Here is an 18,693-nt window from a genome sequence, read left to right as displayed (position 1 = left end):
GTGGAAAGAAAGATTGTCGGTATGCCTCTGTGTGAGCTCTAATCTCTCTGATTTTATCCTCATGGTCTCTTCGCGAGATATACGTAGGAGGCAGCAATATACTGCTTGACTCCTAGGCGAAGGTATGTTCTCGAAACTTCAACAAAAGCCCGTACCGAGCTACTGAGCGTCTCTCCTGCAGAGTCTTCCACTGGAGTTTATCTATCATCTCGGTAACGCTTTCGCGATTACCAAATGATCCTGTAACGAAGTGCACTGCTCTCCGTTGGGTCTTCTCTATCTCTTCTATCAACCATATCTGGAACGGATCCCACACTGCTGACCAATATTCAAGCAGTGGGCGAACAAGTGTACTGTAACCTACTTCCTTTGTTTTCGGATTGTATTTCCTTAGGTTTCTTCCAATGAATCTCAGTCTGTCATCTGCTTTACCGACGATCGACTTTATATGATCATTCCATTTTAAATCACTCCTAATCCGTACTCCCAAATAATTTATGGAATTAACTGCTTCCATTTGCTGACCTGCTATACTGTAGCTAAATGTTAAAGGATCTTTCTTCCTATGTATTCGCAGCACATTACACTTGTCTACATTGAGATTCAATATCTATTCCCTGCACCATGCGTCAATTCGTTGCAGATCCTCCTGCATTTCAGTACAGTTTTCCATTGTTACAACCTCTCGTTATACCACTGCATCGTTCGCAAAAAGCCTCAGTGAACTTCCGATGTCATCCACAAGGTCATTTACGTATATTGTGAATAGCAACGGTCCTACGACACTCCCCAGCAGCACACCTGAAATCACTCTTACTTCAGAAGACTTCTCTCCATTGAGAATGTGATAACCTAAATCCGAGTATCTGTAGCGACGTTTACATGTTGAATAAAGCGCGTGCACGGCCTAGTTTGTAACTAATTTACTTTTTTCATATAGTTCAATAATTATCACCCTGCACCATGAGTCCTTAAGAAGAATTTGAGGATGCCAATTCCAAAGAAGTCCGGTGCTGACAGGTCTGAGCTACTAAAACATCAGCTTAATAATTTATGGTTGCAAAGTAACGACACGACTTATTTTCAGAGAGAGGGAAAATGGGTAAAGACCGACTTCGGTGAAGACCAGTATAGGTTCCGAGAAATGTAAGAAGACGCTACTGACGCAGCGACACTTCATAGAAGACACTATAAAGTAAGTGAAACCTACGTTTATAGTATTGACAATGTTGCCTGGGATACACTTTTTCAAGTTCTGAAGATGGGTAAAGATTATCTAGAACATTTACACAAAACCACACTGCTGTTATAACTGTCAAAGAACATGCAAGGGAAGCAGTGGTTGAAAGGAGAATGAGATAACATTTGTAGAACATGAAGATCAAGAAATGTCAGTCAAGTGGAAAGGAATACAGTCGAGTTGAATCAGGTAATCTTGAGAGAATTAAGTTTACAGATGAGACACAAGACTTAGTGCATGAGAATGTCGTATATGGGATGCAAAATAGTTGACGATGGCTGAAGTAGATAATATATCAAATGCAAACTGCCAATAGCAAGAAAACTGTGCCTGAAAAAGATAAATCTTTTAACATCGAATATAAATTTAACAGTTCGGAATTTTTCCGGAAATATTTGGTGTGTAGCCTTACATGGAAGTGAATGGTGGACGATAAACAATACAAAACAAGGAGAAGACAAGCTTGTGAAAGCTGGTGGTAAGAAGAATACTGAAGACTAGTTGGATATATCGATTAACTGATGAAAAGATACTGATTCGAATTACGAAGAAAAGAGAGATTTGACAGGACTTGACTAAAGAAGAAATAGATTGCTAGAAAACATCTTGAGGCATCAATAAATCATCTAAATCATCTGTCTGGTTATGGAAGGAAGTGTTAGCGATAAAAATTGCAGAGAGAGAGCAAGGCCTGAATACAGTAAGCAGATTCAAAAGAATGTAGGATGGAGCAGTTATTCAGGAGGAGGAGATTAGTGTTTAACGTCCCGTCGACAACGAGGTCATTAGAGACGGAGCGCAAGCTCGAGTGAGGGAAGGATGGGGAAGGAAATCGGCCGTGCCCTTTCAAAGGAACCATCCCGGCATTTGCCTGAAGCGATTTAGGGAAATCACGGAAAACCTAAATCAGGATGGCCGGAGACGGGATTGAACCGTCGTCCTCCCGAATGCGAGTCCAGTGTGCTAACCACTGCGCCACCTCGCTCGGTAGCAGTTATTCAGAGATGAGGAGACTTGCAGAGGATGAAGCAGCGTGGAGAGCTGCATCGGGCCAGTCTTCGGGCAGAAGAGCACAACAACAACAACGGAGAAATAGAACGATATAAATATTTACTCAAACTAATATTTATGAGCAGAAGCTATATAACTATCACAAAAGAGAAAACATACGTTTCACAAAGATACCACATTACTACCATTCCCAAATTGGTCACATTAGTAAGCCATGTTTGTCTCATTAAAGAGCAAGAAGAGGGAGCTCACAATTGGTCTTTCTTTTGCCATAGTACCAGAAGACTGTCCCAACTTGATTTCTAATTAAGAAGTTTACGATGCAGAATGGTGTAGCACTACAAGCTTCTGACGTAATCCAAAGAACAGCCAGTCGAGCTATGTTCTACACATTGTGAGTTTGGATTTTTACAGTTCTCAAATATCATTTGTGACTAAAGCATAGCGCTACTAAGTTCTTTACCGATCGTTACTGCTGTTCTTGAAGTATGTGAATGATCTCCTTAATTATCTGAAACAACAAGGTAAACTGACACTGTTTGCTGATGATACAAGCATCATTATTAATCCAGCAAAAGAGACTCCAATAGGAAATGATTCAAATAAAGTATTTAGAAAAGTTATTGATTGGTTTTCTGTGAATAGGCTCGCTCTGAACTTTGAAAAAACTCAGTACATCCAATTTTCTATTGCAAGCAGTACAGTTCCTTCAATAAATACAGTATAACACAACATAAGTCAGTAGAGTAGAGCATACTAACTTTCTGGGTGTACATATGGATGAGAATCTTAATTGGAAAATTCGTATTTTGGATCTCTTAAAGCGACTAGGTTTAGCAAATTTTGCAATCAGAGTAATTACTAATTTTGAGGGTATAGAAATTAGCAAGCTAACATACTTTGCATACTTTCACTCTCTGATGTCGTACGGAATAATGTTTTGGGGTAACTCAACACTTAGGCAAAAAGTATTCAGTACTCAAAAGAAAGTGGTTAAAATAATGTGTGGGGCTCATAGTCGCACATCTTGTTGGCATCTGTTTAACAGGTTAGGAATTCTTACAACAGCCTCACGCTGTGTTTGTTCAGTAATGAAATTTGTTCTCAACAACATGGATCAGTTTAAAAACAACAGAGACATTTATGATTATAATACCAGAAGAAATAAAGACTTACAGTATCCTCTACTTAGCCTATCTTTGGCACAGAAAGGGGTAAAATTTGCTACTGTAAAACTTGTCGCTAAATTACCAGATGAAATACAATGTCTGACTGACAGCAGTAATAGTTTTAAAGATTAATTAAAATAATATCACCTTGACAAGTCCTTCCACACCACAGATGAATTCTTGAACAGAAACAAATAAATCTATAGGTATAATATATGCATGTTGTACCATTTAAGCGAATGGGGTAGATAATAAAGATTTTAACCTTAAAAAAAAAAGAAAACCTTGCTTCATGCGTGCATTTCGTATGCACTTGAGACGTTCCACATCATAACGGTTACCGTGAGACTGATCAATGGAAGTCGAAACTATCTAACGGCTTTCAGACACTCCCGAAGACAAAAAGGCTGGACAAAATTATACAGCGTGTAACAAAAAAAAAACAAAAAAACAACAACAACAACGGCGATAAATCGTAGAACATTGTGTGGGGCGGCAACAGGTAATGTAGCTTGTTGACCAATATGATTTCTCCCAAATGAACTGTTCCAATTCTCTGAGAGACGATGGCCCTTCATCGTTTCCCAGTACAAAGTACGACGCCTCGAAAATAAAATGTACCAGTACTTTTGGGGCCAGAAAAGAGCTAGGCATACCACTGCTGGCGAATCAGGATACCACCAGAGTCGTCACAGTACAAGTGTGAACAAATGGCAACGTGAGTCCTATACAGAGCAATCAGATAAGAAGCTGTCTAAAGGCTGTGTTTACTTCCGTGAGTTCACTCTGGTCTATGCGATGCCAGCACTGCAGGCTTCTGTGAGCAAACACAGTGGTACCTGTAAAGCACGTGACTCGGTCATCCCCACGTGCCTCCAGATTAATGTGATATGTATGCTCACCTTCATGTCTCGCCGTTTCACCGTACCGGACTGATAAACTGCTCTGAGGGCTGCAGACTTATATCGCCCTGAGCCGTGCAGATATGATACCGCTGGAGAGTATCTGCGCAGATCAGTCGTAAGCGGGAACGCCTCGACGAACAGGTTTCTGCACGCTATCGTCGCAGCCGATCTGTGAATTCGTGTTAGACGATATCGATACCAATCAACTGCGAGCTGGTAATCGCAGATGTCCTTATCAGAGCAGCTTCGTCATGCAGTGATCGATACGTTGCCACAGATTTTCTACTTTGAGGCGAGCAAAAGAATGCACGCTTATGCGTGTGTGTGCGTGTGTGTGTGTGTATGTGTGTGTGTGTGTCAGTGAGAGAGAGAGAGAGAGAGAGAGAGAGAGAGAGAGAGAGAGAACCGGTGTGTTCCTAGCATGTTGGGTCCAAATAACAGAGTTGTCAGCGCTTCATACCGATTACCCTGAATTAGGAAACGAGAAACTGGAGGAGTCAGTCGGTAGTGTAGGTGAGGCAGGGTGACTCAGCTTGACTACTCGTGGAGGCTAACTCTGGTTAGTTTTCTGTACCAAACAAACGAAAGAAATCCCTGCCGTCCATCCCTCTGTTACTGCGACGTGACTCTGCTGAATTCTCTCCTCTGCCTTTCGTAACCTTAGACCGACTACAGGCGATGGATCTGAATCTAACCGACTGCTTCGAGCGGAAAGATCTCTGTTCACTGTAACATAAATTTTCGCGTGATAAAAGTTGGTTCCGCTGTGACGTCACAGTCACTTTAGGCTACAGCATAAAATTGCTTGAAATTGTCCGTCACTTTTCTTATAATTACGATATCAGTGTTCATCTTGTGATTCAAAGTTTTCGCTTTTGGTTTCCTTTTCAGAATTTCCACCCCTCACTGCCAACATTTGTTGAAACTCGGAACCACCTCTTATTCGCATTGACGTGGGAGATAGCTTCTGCCAATCAGTGCCATCACATCTCGCGTTTGAACACCGCTCTCCATATTATTTGACAGTTACTGTATATAGAATTTTAAAACAAAGTATGTGTCTCAGTCGAAGCACAAGATCAAAATATCTCGGAACAGGGAATTTGTTTCGGGAAAATGACAAAGTTCTAATTACTGTTCGTCAGCTAAAACATCGATAATTTTCAAGATACTTTACCTTGACATAAACCGATTCAAAATTTATAATATGCTAATCAGATGCAGTAATTTGACGCATATACAGGAAACGTATTCGCAGTTGCGAATACGTGCAACCTCCAGCTGTGACTAGAATGGAATGACGGCATCGAAAATTTGTGCCAGACCGGGACTCGAACCCGGATATACCACTACTCGCCAACAGTCGCCTTGAGCATTTCTACTATCCGTGCACACTTCACTCCAGACTCAAACTTCCATTTGCCGTCGTTTGCGTATTATTGACCTCCGCAAGTACACTTCCTACAATTCCTGTACAGGGGAGACATTTAATGAAAAGTCGCTAGCCTTGTATCGGGTATTAATACGGTATTTCAGTGCCTGTGATTGTAACAAATTCTTTCGGACATGCTTGTTTGTCCTAAGGAACATTGGATCGCATCTCTGCCAAACAGGTGAGCCGTGCGTGGCTCGTGTTTGTGCCATATCTCATTTGACATCCTATTTTTACCGTACTACCACCTCGTTATGTTAATTACTGGTGTCACTGAGTTGCCGCCTTGCCTGCCCGTGAGCGGCAGCAGCGGCGCTTATCGATATACGCCCTGGCGTATTATCTTTGCTGACTGCTATTACTTCCCAGTCATCGTGTGTTGGGAGGCCATTCGGATCTGCCAGTGAGTTGGGAGGCGCTAGCAGTGCAGTTCGGACCTAGCAATGTTTGGCTTAGGATCCGGAAAACAGTCTGGGCGCGGCTGCAGTGAGGTCCGGACAGCCACGACTCGCCCGACGGTTGCCGATACGTACCACCTGATTGTCGACCAGCTTGGTCGGTCGTCTTGTCGGACGACGTGTGTGTTGGTCGGCGATCGCTTATGGGTTGCCTGCGTGTGCCGACTCGTGATTCGTCTTTGTTCTTGCACAGTGGATGCCGTTAGTATTGTCTAGTCCTTCGTGCAAGTGTTCGTGAAACTGTGCGTAGCTTGTGAAGTCGACTGCTCAGTTATTTAGTGCAGTCTCAGTGCTAATGCGTGGCAGTCGGTCGGTTGGTGTGGATCAGCCAGGAAATCTCCACGCGTCGCAGTAGCCCGGGCCTGCTGGCGGTCTCTACGCAGTGTCCGAGTGTGTGGGAGCTGTTCCGACTGCTACGGGGTTTGTGGCTCACTGACCCAGGACATCAAAGTTGAGTGGCGGTTTAATTACCGAAGCCTGTCTGTTCACATTGTGTCGTTGGTTTTCATGGTTGGCTGTTGGGGTTATTCCTGTGAGCAACAGCCAGTGTTCGGGTTGGCGAAACTTTGGCCACCAGCCGGTGGAGTTCAACTGTATTCTGGTTATTTCAAGTCCAAGTGGACCAGCGGAATTTTCTGCCTTGTGGCCGTTAGCGTTCCGGTTACCTGCCCTGGCCGCTGACGTGAAATTCAGGCAGTGTCCTTTCCTCACCGTGTTGTCGCTGTTCAACACGTGTGTGTAGTTTTGACAGATTATACATACTTGGTTGTGGGCGGCTACGCCTTTTACGTTTTGGCATTGGAGTTCCTTGTGTACTGGTCGGCTGAAAAAGCAAATCGTCTTGTTGGTGGGTCCGTTGACTGTTTCTTGGTTGGGTTTGCTTTGGATTGGATACAGTTGGGCCGACTACCTGTCTCCCCTAAGCGAACGTTAATATTTCAAGTGCAGACCGACCCTTGGAAACTTCTGAGAGCCGCTGGCTGTACTGCCTTTTCTTATTGGTGTTTCATTATGTATTTTAATGGCTCATAGCCGATGGTTTGAATTTGTATGCTTTTAGTTGGGTTATAACAATGGGCCTTAAGCTGTTTTAAAATTTAAATTCCTTACTTGTTAAATATTAGATTATTTGGGCCTTAGCCTCATTTAGAAAATAATTATTTAAGGATAAAGCCTTGGGCTTTCTGCCTTGTAAAAATATATTGTAGTTGTGTTTTGAATCATGGGCCTCCAGCCGTTTTAAAAGTAAAATTCCTTATTGTTAAGTGTTAGATTGTTTGGGCCTTCAGCCTCATTTGAAATATTATGTAAGGATAAAACCTTGCGCTTTCTGCCTTTTGAAAATTTATTATAGTTGTATTTTAAATCATGGGCCTTCAGCCGTTTTAAAAATGAAAGAGGTTGTGCCCTTAAGCCATAAGGTTGTGTGACATATTCAGTCGATAGTTAAGCTCGGAAATTTGCGCTGCAATGTTTGGACAACTAAATAAAGTTACGTGTGTTAGAGTCCCCCCCATGAACCATGGACCTTGCCGTTGGTGGGGAGGCTTGCGTGCCTCAGCGATACAGATAGCGGTACCGTAGGTGCAACCACAACGGAGGGGTATCTGTTGAGAGGCCAGACAAACGTGTGGTTCCTGAAGAGGGGCAGCAGCCTTTTCAGTAGTTGCAGGGGCAACAGTCTGGATGATTGACTGATCTGACCTTGTAACATTAACCAAAACGGCCTTTCTGTGCTGGTACTGCGAACGGCAAAAAGCAAGGGGAAACTACAGCCGTAATTTTTCCCGAGGGCATGCAGCTTTACTGTATGATTAAATGATTATGGCGTCGTCTTGGGTAAAATATTCCGGAGGTAAAATAGTCCCCCATTCGGATCTCCGGGCGGGGACTACTCAAGAGGACGTCGTTATCAGGAGAAAGAAAACTGGCGTTCTACGGATCGGAGCGTGGAATGTCAGATCCCTTAATCGGGCAGGTAGGTTAGAAAATTTAAAAAGGGAAATGGATAGGTTAAAGTTAGATATAGTGGGAGTTAGTGTAGTTCGGTGGCAGGAGGAACAAGACTTCTGGTCAGGTGACTACAGGGTTATTAACACAAAATCAAATAGGGGTAATGAAGGAGTAGGTTTAATAATGAATAGGAAAATTGGAATGCGTGTAAGCTACTACAAACAGATTGTAGAATGAAGGCTTTCACGACTGGGTGACATGGCTGCTGAAATACTTTCCGGGATGTGAGGTCGTGGTCCAAGAACTTTTTCTGCTCCTTACGTTTCATCCAGGACTGCGCCGGACTTCCTCAGAGGCGCTGCTCCGCTGAGTCATGCCGACTGACTGGTCGGGTGTCTGAGAGCGACTTATATATTGTGAGAAAGGGGGGCGTGGTTCAGGTGACACGTGATGAGCAGTGATAATCCATAACAAAGATAAGGTTGACTATCGATTACCACCTTGTCAAGAAAAAATTGTTAGTAATTTTGTAGAGCCACTGTCCATATATCGCTGAGTTTCATAGCCTCCTCTTTCCTATTAAAATTATCGTGATGTTTATAAATTTCAATAGCTTCTCTTTATAGGCGTGGATAGTAATTTAACGTTGTAGATAAAACTTCGGTATCCGAAAACTTCACTTGGTGGTTTCCTGGTTGAAGAGCATGTTCCGCTACAGCTGATTTTTCTATTTTTCCAAGTCGACAAAGACTTTTATGCTCTTTCAGTCGCGTATTTACGCTTCTTTTGGTAGCACCAATATAAACTTTCCCACAGGTACATGGAATTTTATACACGCCACATGTCGACAGAGGAGGGCGTTTATCCTTCACAGATCGTTGTACTTGACTTATTTTCTTTGTTTTCTTTTATTAAAAAAGTAACAGATCGGATCAGTAAGATTTTACGAAAACATGACATAACACCGGTCTTTAAACCAACAAAGAAAATAAGTCAAGTACTACGATCTCTGAAGGATAAACGCCCTCCTCTGTCGACATGTGGTGTGTATAAAATTCCATGTACCCGTGGGAAAGTTTATATTGGTACTACCAAAAGAAGCGTAAATACGCGACTGAAAGAGCATAAAAGTCTTTGTCGACTTGGAAAAATAGAAAAATCAGCTGTAGCGGAACATGCTCTTCAACCAGGAAACCACCAAGTGAAGTTTTCGGATACCGAAGTTTTATCTGCAACGTTAAATTACTATCCACGCCTATACAGAGAAGCTATTGAAATTTATAAACATCACGATAATTTTAATAGGAAAGAGGAGGCTATGAAACTCAGCGATATATGGACAGTGGCTCTACAAAATTGCTAAAAATTTTTATCTTGACAAGGTGGTAATCGATAGTCAACCTTATCTTTGTTATGGATTATCATTGCTCATCACGTGTCACCTGAACCACGCCCCCCCTTTCTCACAATATATAAGTCTCTCTCAGACACCCGACCAGTCAGTGGGCAAGACTCAGCGGAGCAGCGCCTCAGAGGAAGTCCGGCGCAGTCCTGGACGAAACGTAAGGAGCAGAAAAAGTTCTTGGACCACGACCTCACATCCCGTAAAGTATATCAACAGCTACTACAAACAGCATAGTGAACGAATTATTGTGGCCAAGATAGATACGAAGCCCACACCTACTACAGTAGTACAAGTTTATATACCAACTAGCTCTGCAGACGATGAAGAAATTGATGTAATGTATGATGAGATAAAAGAAATTATTCAGGTAGTGAAGGGAGACGAAAATTTAATAGTCATGGGTGACTGGAATTCGTCAGTAGGAAAAGGGAGAGAAGGAAACATAGTAGGTGAATATGGATTGGGGGGAAAAAATGAAAGAGGAAGCCGTCTGGTAGAATTTTGCACAGAGCATAACTTAATCATAGCTGATACTTGGTTCAAGAATCATAAAAGAAGGTTGTATACATAGAAGAATGCTGGAGATACTAAAAGGTATCAGATAGATTACATAATGGTAAGACAGAGATTTAGGAATCAAGTTTTAAATTGTAAGACATTTCCAGGGGCAGATGTGGACTCTGTCCACAATCTATTGGTTATAAACTGTAGATTAAAACTGAAGAAACTACAAAAAGGTGCTAAATTAAGGAGATCGGACCTGGATAGACTGAAAGAACCAGAGGTTGTAGAGTGTTTCAGGGAGAGCATAAGGGAACAATTGACAGGAATGGGGGGAATGAAATACAACAGAAGAAGAATGGGTAGCTTTGAGGGATGAAGTAGTGAAGGCAGCAGAGGATCAAGTAGGTAAAAAGACGAGGGCTAGTAGAAATCCTTGGGTAACAGAAGATATATTGAATTTAATTGATGAAAGGAGAAAATATAAAAATGCAGTAAATGAAGCAGGCAAAAAGGAATACAAACGTCTCAAAAATGAGATCGACAGGAAATGTAAAATGGCTAAGCAGGGATGGCTAGAGGACAAATGTAAGGATGTAGAGGCTTATCTCACTAGGGGTAAGATAGATACTGCCTACAAGAAAATTAAAGAGACCTTTGGAGAGAAGAGAATCACTTGCATGAATATCAAGAGCTCAGATGGAAACCCAGTTCTAACCAAAGAAGGGAAGGCAGAAAGGTGGAAGGAGTATATAGAGGGTTTATACATGGGCGATGAACTTGAGGACAATATTATGGACAGGGAAGAGGATGTAGATGAAGGCGAAATGGGAGATAAGATACTGCGTGAAGAGTGTGACCGGGCACTGAAAGACCTGAGTCGAAACAAGGCCCTGGGAGTAGAGAACATTCCATTAGAACTACTGACGTCCTTGGGAGAGCCAGTCATGACAAAACTCTACCATCTGGTGAGTAAGATGTATGAGACAGGCGAAATACCCTCAGACTTCAGGAAGAATATAATAATTCCAATCCCAAAGAAAGCATGTATTGACAGATGTGAAAATTACCGAACTATCAGGTTAATAAGTCACAGCTGCAAAATACTAACGCGAATTCTTTACAGACGAATGGAAAAACTGGTAGAAGCCGACCTCGGGGAAGATCAGTTTGGATTCCGTAGAAATGTTGGAACACGTGAGGCAATACTAATCTTACGACTTATCTTAGAAGAAAGATTAAGAAAAGGCAAACCTACGTTTCTAGCATTTGTAGACTTAGAGAAAGCTGTTGACAATGTTAACTGGAATACTGTCTTTCCAATTCTGAAGGTGGCAGGGGTAAAATTCAGGGTGCGTAAGGCTATTTACAATTTGTACAGAAATCAGATGGCAGTTATAAGAGTCGAGGGGCATGAAAGGGAGGCAGTGGTTGGGAAGGGAGTGAGACAGGGTTGCAGCCTCTCCCCGATGTTATTCAATCTGTATGTTGAACAAGCAGTAAAGGAAACAAAAGAAAAATTCGGAGTAGGTATTAAAATTCATGGAGAAGAAATAAAAACTTTGAGGTTCGCCGATGACATTGTAATTCTGTCAGAGACAGCAAAGGACTTGGAAGAGCAGTTGAACGGAATGGACAGTGTCTTGAATGCAGGATATACGATGAACATCAACAAAAGCAAAACGAGGATAATGGAATGCAGTCAAATTAAATCTGGTGATGCTGAGGGAATTAGACTAGGGAATGAGACACTTTAAGTAGTAAAGGAGTTTTGCTATTTAGGGAGTAAAATAACTGATGATGATCGAAGTAGAGAGGATATAAAATATAGACTGGCAATGGCAAGGAAATCGTTTCTGAAGAAGAGAAATTTGTTAACATCGAGTATAGAATTAAGTGTCAGGAAGTCGTTTCTGAAAGTATTTGTATGGAGTGTAGCCTTGTATGAAAGTGAAACATGGACGATAACTAGTTTGGACAAGAAGAGAATAGAAGCTTTCGAAATGTGGTGCTACAGAAGAATGCTGAAGATTAGATGGGTAGATCACATAACTAATGAGGAGGTATTGAATAGAATTGGGGAGAAGAGGTGATTGAGGCACAACTTGACAAAAAGAAGGGACCGGTTGGTAGGACATGTTTTGAGGCATCAAGGGATCATAAATTTAGCATTGGAGAGCAGCGTGGAGGGTAAAAGTCGTAGAGGGAGACCAAGAGATCAATACACTAAGCAGATTCAGAAGGATGTAGGTTGCAGTAGGTACTGGGAGATGAAGAAGCTTGCACAGGATAGAGTAGCATGGAGAGCTGCATCAAACCAGTCTCAGGACTGAAGACCACAACAACAAAAGTGTTAGAGTGTAACTGACAGACGATCATTTTTGCCCCCTTTCCACAATTCCAACTACCTGTTCTGTCCTGCGGATTTAACCGGGCGTTTCAATAGGCAGGTCAATTTCGTACCGGTGTCGAAATCGATATGTATTTCAACTCCGTTCTACTTTGTTTTGCGTCTTAGTTTCGTATGTTTTTAGCTCATCGATCTCAGTGTCATACCGGCCCCATCGTACATGGTGTTCAAAAAGTCTCTCCGCAGTGCCGTATGATTGATAGCCGCGCGTGCCGTATGCCGCAGTGAGTATACCGAAATGAAACTCAGTGAAATACAAGTTATTAATTTATTTAATATTAATTTACGCTTACAAGTTTTCACATTAAATGTTGAAAGTGTCCTCGCTGTTGTTGAATACACAATTCAATTCTTCTAATTATGTTTCCAAACACAAGCTGTAACATTTCTTCTGCAACAGAGGTCGTGAACGTGGATATTGCAGATTTCAATTCATCGGTAGATTGTGGACGGTTTTAATAGGCAGTTGCTTTCGCTGCGCATCAGAAGAAAAAGTCGGGCGGTGTTAGGTCAGCGGTCGTGGAGGCAAAAGTCCCTGTGAAATTATGCGATCGCCAAAAAGCAGTGACATTGAAACGCGAGCTGTATGCGGCGTTGCACCATCTTGTTGAAAATAACCGTTGAGTACTTCACTTAACACAAGTTCTCCTTTGAATGGGTACAGAATATCACTGCAGTATCGTTGTGCGTTTATTGTTTCGTTGAAAAATATGGGACCCACAATCCGTCGTCTAGAAATTGCAATCCAAACTCGTATTTTCGCAGAAGTGGCTTCTCATGAATATAGAACGGATTTGCAGTATTCCACATACGAGAATTTTGGGAGTTCATGTACCCTGATAAATGAAACCACGCCTCATCAGAGAAAAACGTTTGTTTAAGAATATCCTTTCCATTTTGTTGAACGAAATTTTTGAGCCATTGCCAATAATGCAGTCTCTTGCCATGAACAGTATTTTTCAGTTCTTGCACGACTGTCACTTTGTATGGGAAAAGTTCTAATATTTTCCTTACAGCTGTGTGGGCCGTTCCGATACTAACTTAGATTTCCTGAGCGAGTTTTCTTACTGACTTGTTCGACTCGTGGACATTTCATCAGGAGTATCGAGTAGTTTTGTAAGTAGGCTGTTTAGGTTTTTATGTTGGTAACGCCACGTAGCGCTCTGTATTAAAATCACTGACTGTGCTATGTGCAGTCTGAGGCTGGTCGGCATGGTTGGAATTTGCCATTGTAGTGTTGGGCAGTTGGCCGTTAACAGCGCGTAGCGTTGCGCAGTTGGAGGTGAGTAGCCAGCAGTGGTGGATGTGGGGAGAGAGATGGCGGAGTTTTGAGAGCGGATGATCTGGACGTGTGTCCATCAGAGACAGTAAATTTGTAAGACTGGATGTCATGAACTGCTATACACAGGTTGTTACAAAAAGGTACGGCCAAACTTTCAGGAAACATTACTCACACACAAATAAAGAAAAGATGTTATGTGGAAATGTGTCCGGAAACGCTTAATTTCCATGTTAGAGCTCATTTTTGTTTCGTCAATATGTACTGTACTTCCTCAATTCACCGCCAGTTGGCCCAATTGAAGGAAGGCAGTGTTGACTTCGGTGCTTGTGTTGACATGCGACTCATTGCTCTGCAGTTCTAGCATCAAGCACATCAGTACGTAGCATCAACAGGTTAGTGTTCATCACGAACGTGGTTTTGCAGTCAGTGCAATGTTTACAAATGCGGAGTTGGCAGATGCCCATTTGATGTATGGATTAGCGCGCCGCAATAGCCATGGCGCGGTACGTTTGTATCGAGATAGATTTACAGAACGAAGGTGTCCCGACAGGAAGGCGTTCGAAGCGATTGATCGGCGTCTTAGGGTGCACGGAACATTCCAGCCTATGACTCGCGACTGGGGAAGACATAGAACGACGAGGACACCTGCAAGGGACGAGGCAATTCCTCATGCAGTTGACTATTACCCTAATGTCAGCGTCAGAGAAGTTGCTGCTATACAAGGTAACGTTGCTCCCGTCACTGTTTGGACAGTGCTACGGGAGCACCAGTTGTTTCCGAACCATGTACAGCGTGTGCAGGCACTCTCAGCAGCTGATTGGCCTCCACGGGTACACTTCTGCGAATGGTTCATCCAACAATGTGTCAATCCTCATTTCAGTGCAAATGTTCTCTTTACGGATGAGGCTTCATTCCAACATGATCAAATTGTAAATTTTCACAATCAACATTTGTGGGCTGACGAGAATCCGCACGCAGTTGTGCAATCACGTCATCAACACAGCTTTTCTGTGAACGTTCGGGCAGGCATTGTTGGTGATGTTTTGATTGGGCCCCATGTTCTTCCACCTACGCTCAGTGGAGCACGTTATCATGATTTCATACGGGGTACTCTACCCGTGCTGCTAGAACATGTGCCTTTACAAGTACGACACAACATGTGGTTCATGCACGATGGAGCTCCTGCACAGTTCAATCGAAGTGTTCGTACGCTTCTCAACAACAGATTCGGTGACCGATGGATTGGTAAAGGCGGACCAATTCCACGGCCTCCACGCTCTCCTGACCTCAACCCACTTGACTTTCATTTATGGGGGCATTTGAAAGCTGTTAACTACGCAACCCCGGTACCAAATGTAGAGACTCTTCGTGCTCGTATTGTGGATACAATACGCCATTCTCCAGGGCTGCATCAGCGCATCAGGGATTCCATGCGACGGAGGGTGGATGCATGTATCCTTTCTAACGGAGGACACTTTGAACATTTCCTGTAACAAAGTGTTTGAAGTCACGCTGGTACATTGTGTTGCTGTGTGTTTCCATTCCATGATTAATGTGATTTGAAGAGAATTAATAAAATGAGCTCTAACATGGAAAGTAAGCGTTTTCGGAGACATGTCCACGTAACATATTTTCTTTCTTTGTGTGTGAACAATGTTTCCTGAAGGTTTTTGTAACACCCTGTATATTATGTCTTGAACACTATTAAGGTAAATACATTGTTTGTTCTCTATCAAAATCTTTCATTTGCTAACTACGCCTATCAGTAATTAGTGACTTCAGTAGTTTGAATCTTTTATTAGCTGGCAGTAGAGGCGCTCGCTGTTAGGTTAGGTTAGTGTTGTTTAACGTCCCGTCGACAACGAGGTCATTAGAGACGGTGCGCAAGCTCGGGTTAGGGAAGGAAATCGGCCGTGCCCTTTCAAACGAACCATCCCGGCATTTGCCTGGAACGATTTAGGGAAATCACGGAAAACCTAAATCAGGATGGCCGGAGACGGGATTGAACCGTCGTCCTCCCGAATACGAGTCCAGTGTGCTAACGACTGCGCCACCTCGCCGATACCCCAGGAGCAACAGTGTCCCTAATTTGCTGGGAAGTGGCGGTGCGGTCCCCTACGGCACTGCGTAGGATCCTACGGTCTTGGCGTGCATCCGTGCGTCGCTGCGGTCCGGTCCCAGGTGGACGGGCACGTGCACCTTCCGCCGACCACTGGCGACAACGTCGATGTACTGTGGAGATCTCACGCCCCACGTGTTGAGCAATTCGGCGGTACGTCCACCCGGCCTCCCGCATGCCCACTATACGCCCTCGCTCAAAGTCCATCAACTGCACATACGGTTCACGTCCACGCTGTCGCGGGATGCTACCAGTGTTACAGACTGCGATGGAGCTCCGTATGCCACGGCAAACTGGCTGACACTGACGGCGGCGGTGCACAAACGCTGCGCAGCTAGCGCCATTCGACGGCCAACACCGCGGTTCCTGGTGTGTCCGCTGTGCCGTGCGTGTGATCATTGCTTGTACAGCCCTCTCGCAGTGTCCGGAGCAAGTATGGTGGGTCTGACGCACCAGTGTCAATGTGTTCTTTTTTCCATTTCCAGGAGTGTAAATGAAGCAGTGGAATGAAAGGCGTGTGACGAGGGCCTCCCGTCGGGTAGACCGCTCGCCTGGTGCAAGTCTTTCGATTTGACGCCACTCCGGCGACTCCCGCGTCGATGGGGATGTAATGATGATGAATAGGACAACACAACACCTAGTCTCTGAGCGAGGAAAATCTCTGACCCAGCCGGGAATCGAACCCGTGCCGTCGCGCTGGCCACTTTTTTTTTTTTTTTTTTTTTTTTTTAGCCTCATTATGTTCACTTTCGTTCGTTGTATCTGCTCGGGGCGGACGCAGTAAGGCATCTGTTTAAGTTCGTTGCTGATCGATTAACTCAGTTTTTTTATTACAGGGGGCAGCTAACCCTCTGACCGAACACGCCGAGCTACCGTGCCGGCGACAATTGAGCTACCGGGGGCGGACAACGAAACAGTGGAATGTTGGGGGAGTCCATTTGAAGGGAAGTAACCCAAGTAGGCGAATAATCGTACGGCACGCACGGCTAACAATCGTACGGCACTGCGGAGAGTTTTTTTTGAATACCCCGTATGTTATAAATACGGTTTACATGCAAACCCAAGCGGCAATCAGCAAGGACCATCGAATTTTATTTTGATGCGATGAATCTTGCTTAAAACTGACTTTCGATGTCATTTGAAACTGTATAAATAATAATTTGATTTAAAATACAGGCTGTTGTCCTGACATATGGCTTCGGCGAATTCGTAAGAATGACGCAACGAGGCAGTGGCCGCTGGTCGAATCTGTGCGACACTCGGATGTTACGGTGGCCCCATGTCGGACTGCAGGGGAACGTGATGGCTGACGTACCCGTAGGCTCAGTTCTGGACGAGTGCAGTGGGGGACCGCAAGATTGCGCACCAAACAGAACGTGACGGCTTCACAGCTGCGCCTGCCATCCGGGGACACGTAATGGCCTCCCTGCAACATCACTGTGTGTGACCATTGGTCGTAGACCAGCAGCAGCTGCACTGGGGAATTAACGCCGCTAACACAACACTGCGTCTGTAGTGAGTGGCCAGCACTGTCTGTCCAGCGGTGCATCGCGCTTCTCCAGTACTCGGGACGACCGCCGCTCGGTCATGACTGGTGCTGGTTGTGACGTGGGGAGACATGTGTACGGAACTGGCTCATCTCATGTGTTACGTCACAATGGTTACACAGATACAAAAAGTCCCAGGGGGCAATTGGGTATCGTGTGATTAGAACAACTTGCAGATGTTGAAAGTGAGTGTGCCATCGTTTGCTAACAGGACCTCGAATACTTTTAGCATCGTGGCTGTCAATCAGTCATCAGAGACGCATCGTTAAGCGATACAGAAACATTCCTGAAAATGGCACTTACCTGCGTAAATACGTCCGTTGTGAGTACTCACGTTTGTGTTGTAGTAGGATTGACAACAAGGAAGCAAAAAAATTGTTCATTTTACCCTACATCAAGATTGCGTCCTCTACAACCTGCTTCCAATAAGAAACATGGCATTTCACGTGTATTAAAAATATCAGGCCCTGAGCGGCAAGAGGGGAAGGAATTCTCGCAGGCAGACTTTGGTAAAGAACGGGTGTGAAGCAAAGCTGATGCTTAATTTCCCTGCTACCTCCAAACCATAAGGCGTGCACCACTTCATTGGACAGAGACGCAGGGTGAAATCAGCCTCGGGAATTTTGAAGTAATGACCCAGGCTGGTCTATAAAGCGTTTCAGCGAAACTGAGAATGAGCTAATACAGAGGCAACTTAGAAGACAATGATTCCAGCGTACTGCAGTGAAACTGTAAGCACCGCTGCAAGTGACATATAATTCCCTTGACACATCGGATGAAATAGACAATTACGTCATTGCCTTAATGTAAAGTGCTTCATCATAAGATAAGCTGTTCTAAGTGTTCCCTATATAGATTGGCGAAAAGTCCTTGAAGCTAGCGATATATGAGGGATGAGGTGGTCGCATGGCTGATCAAATAATCGTGACTTGAGCTAACGTTACGCGCCGTCAGGATGATTCTCGATAACTCACAATGGCTGTCAGATAAGGCAGTATCAGCTGAACGTATTAATGCTAGATAAGCCTGTCGCATTGATCATTTTCTAGCCTCGTTTTGTTGCCCTTCATGGCAAACCATCCTGGACTTACATCTGAGCATGATAATGTCCTCCTGTACATAGCGAGAGTTTATACTGCTTGTCTCCTTGCTTGCCAAACAACAAGAAAGGATGGACTTCAATGCCATTTGATTTCACAGTAGGACCCAACTGGTTGTCATTTACCCCACTCTTACAGCACAGTGGTGCGTAACGATGCTA

At 43.8% G+C, this 18,693-nt stretch overlaps 1 protein-coding gene across 4 annotated transcripts in view; it reads right to left on the bottom strand.

Moving 5' to 3' along the window:
* Positions 1-18,693, bottom strand: part of LOC126285460 (UDP-glucosyltransferase 2-like) — a 185,482-nt gene that overhangs the window by 97,175 nt on the left and 69,614 nt on the right. The window contains exon 1 of one of the 4 annotated variants that reach the window (XM_049984872.1): positions 4,323-4,351. The exons of the other annotated variants lie outside the window; for them this stretch is intronic. Coding sequence (XP_049840829.1) covers positions 4,323-4,328 — 6 coding nt within the window. The 5' untranslated portion in view covers positions 4,329-4,351. Of the gene's footprint in view, positions 1-4,322; positions 4,352-18,693 lie in introns of those variants that run through there. 4 annotated transcript variants of the gene reach the window in all.

Source organism: Schistocerca gregaria, chromosome 8 (genome assembly GCF_023897955.1).
Source record: "Schistocerca gregaria isolate iqSchGreg1 chromosome 8, iqSchGreg1.2, whole genome shotgun sequence".
Lineage (NCBI taxonomy): Eukaryota > Metazoa > Arthropoda > Insecta > Orthoptera > Acrididae > Schistocerca > Schistocerca gregaria.
Note: the sequence above shows the minus strand (reverse complement) of the source record. Positions and strands in the feature narration are given on the sequence as shown.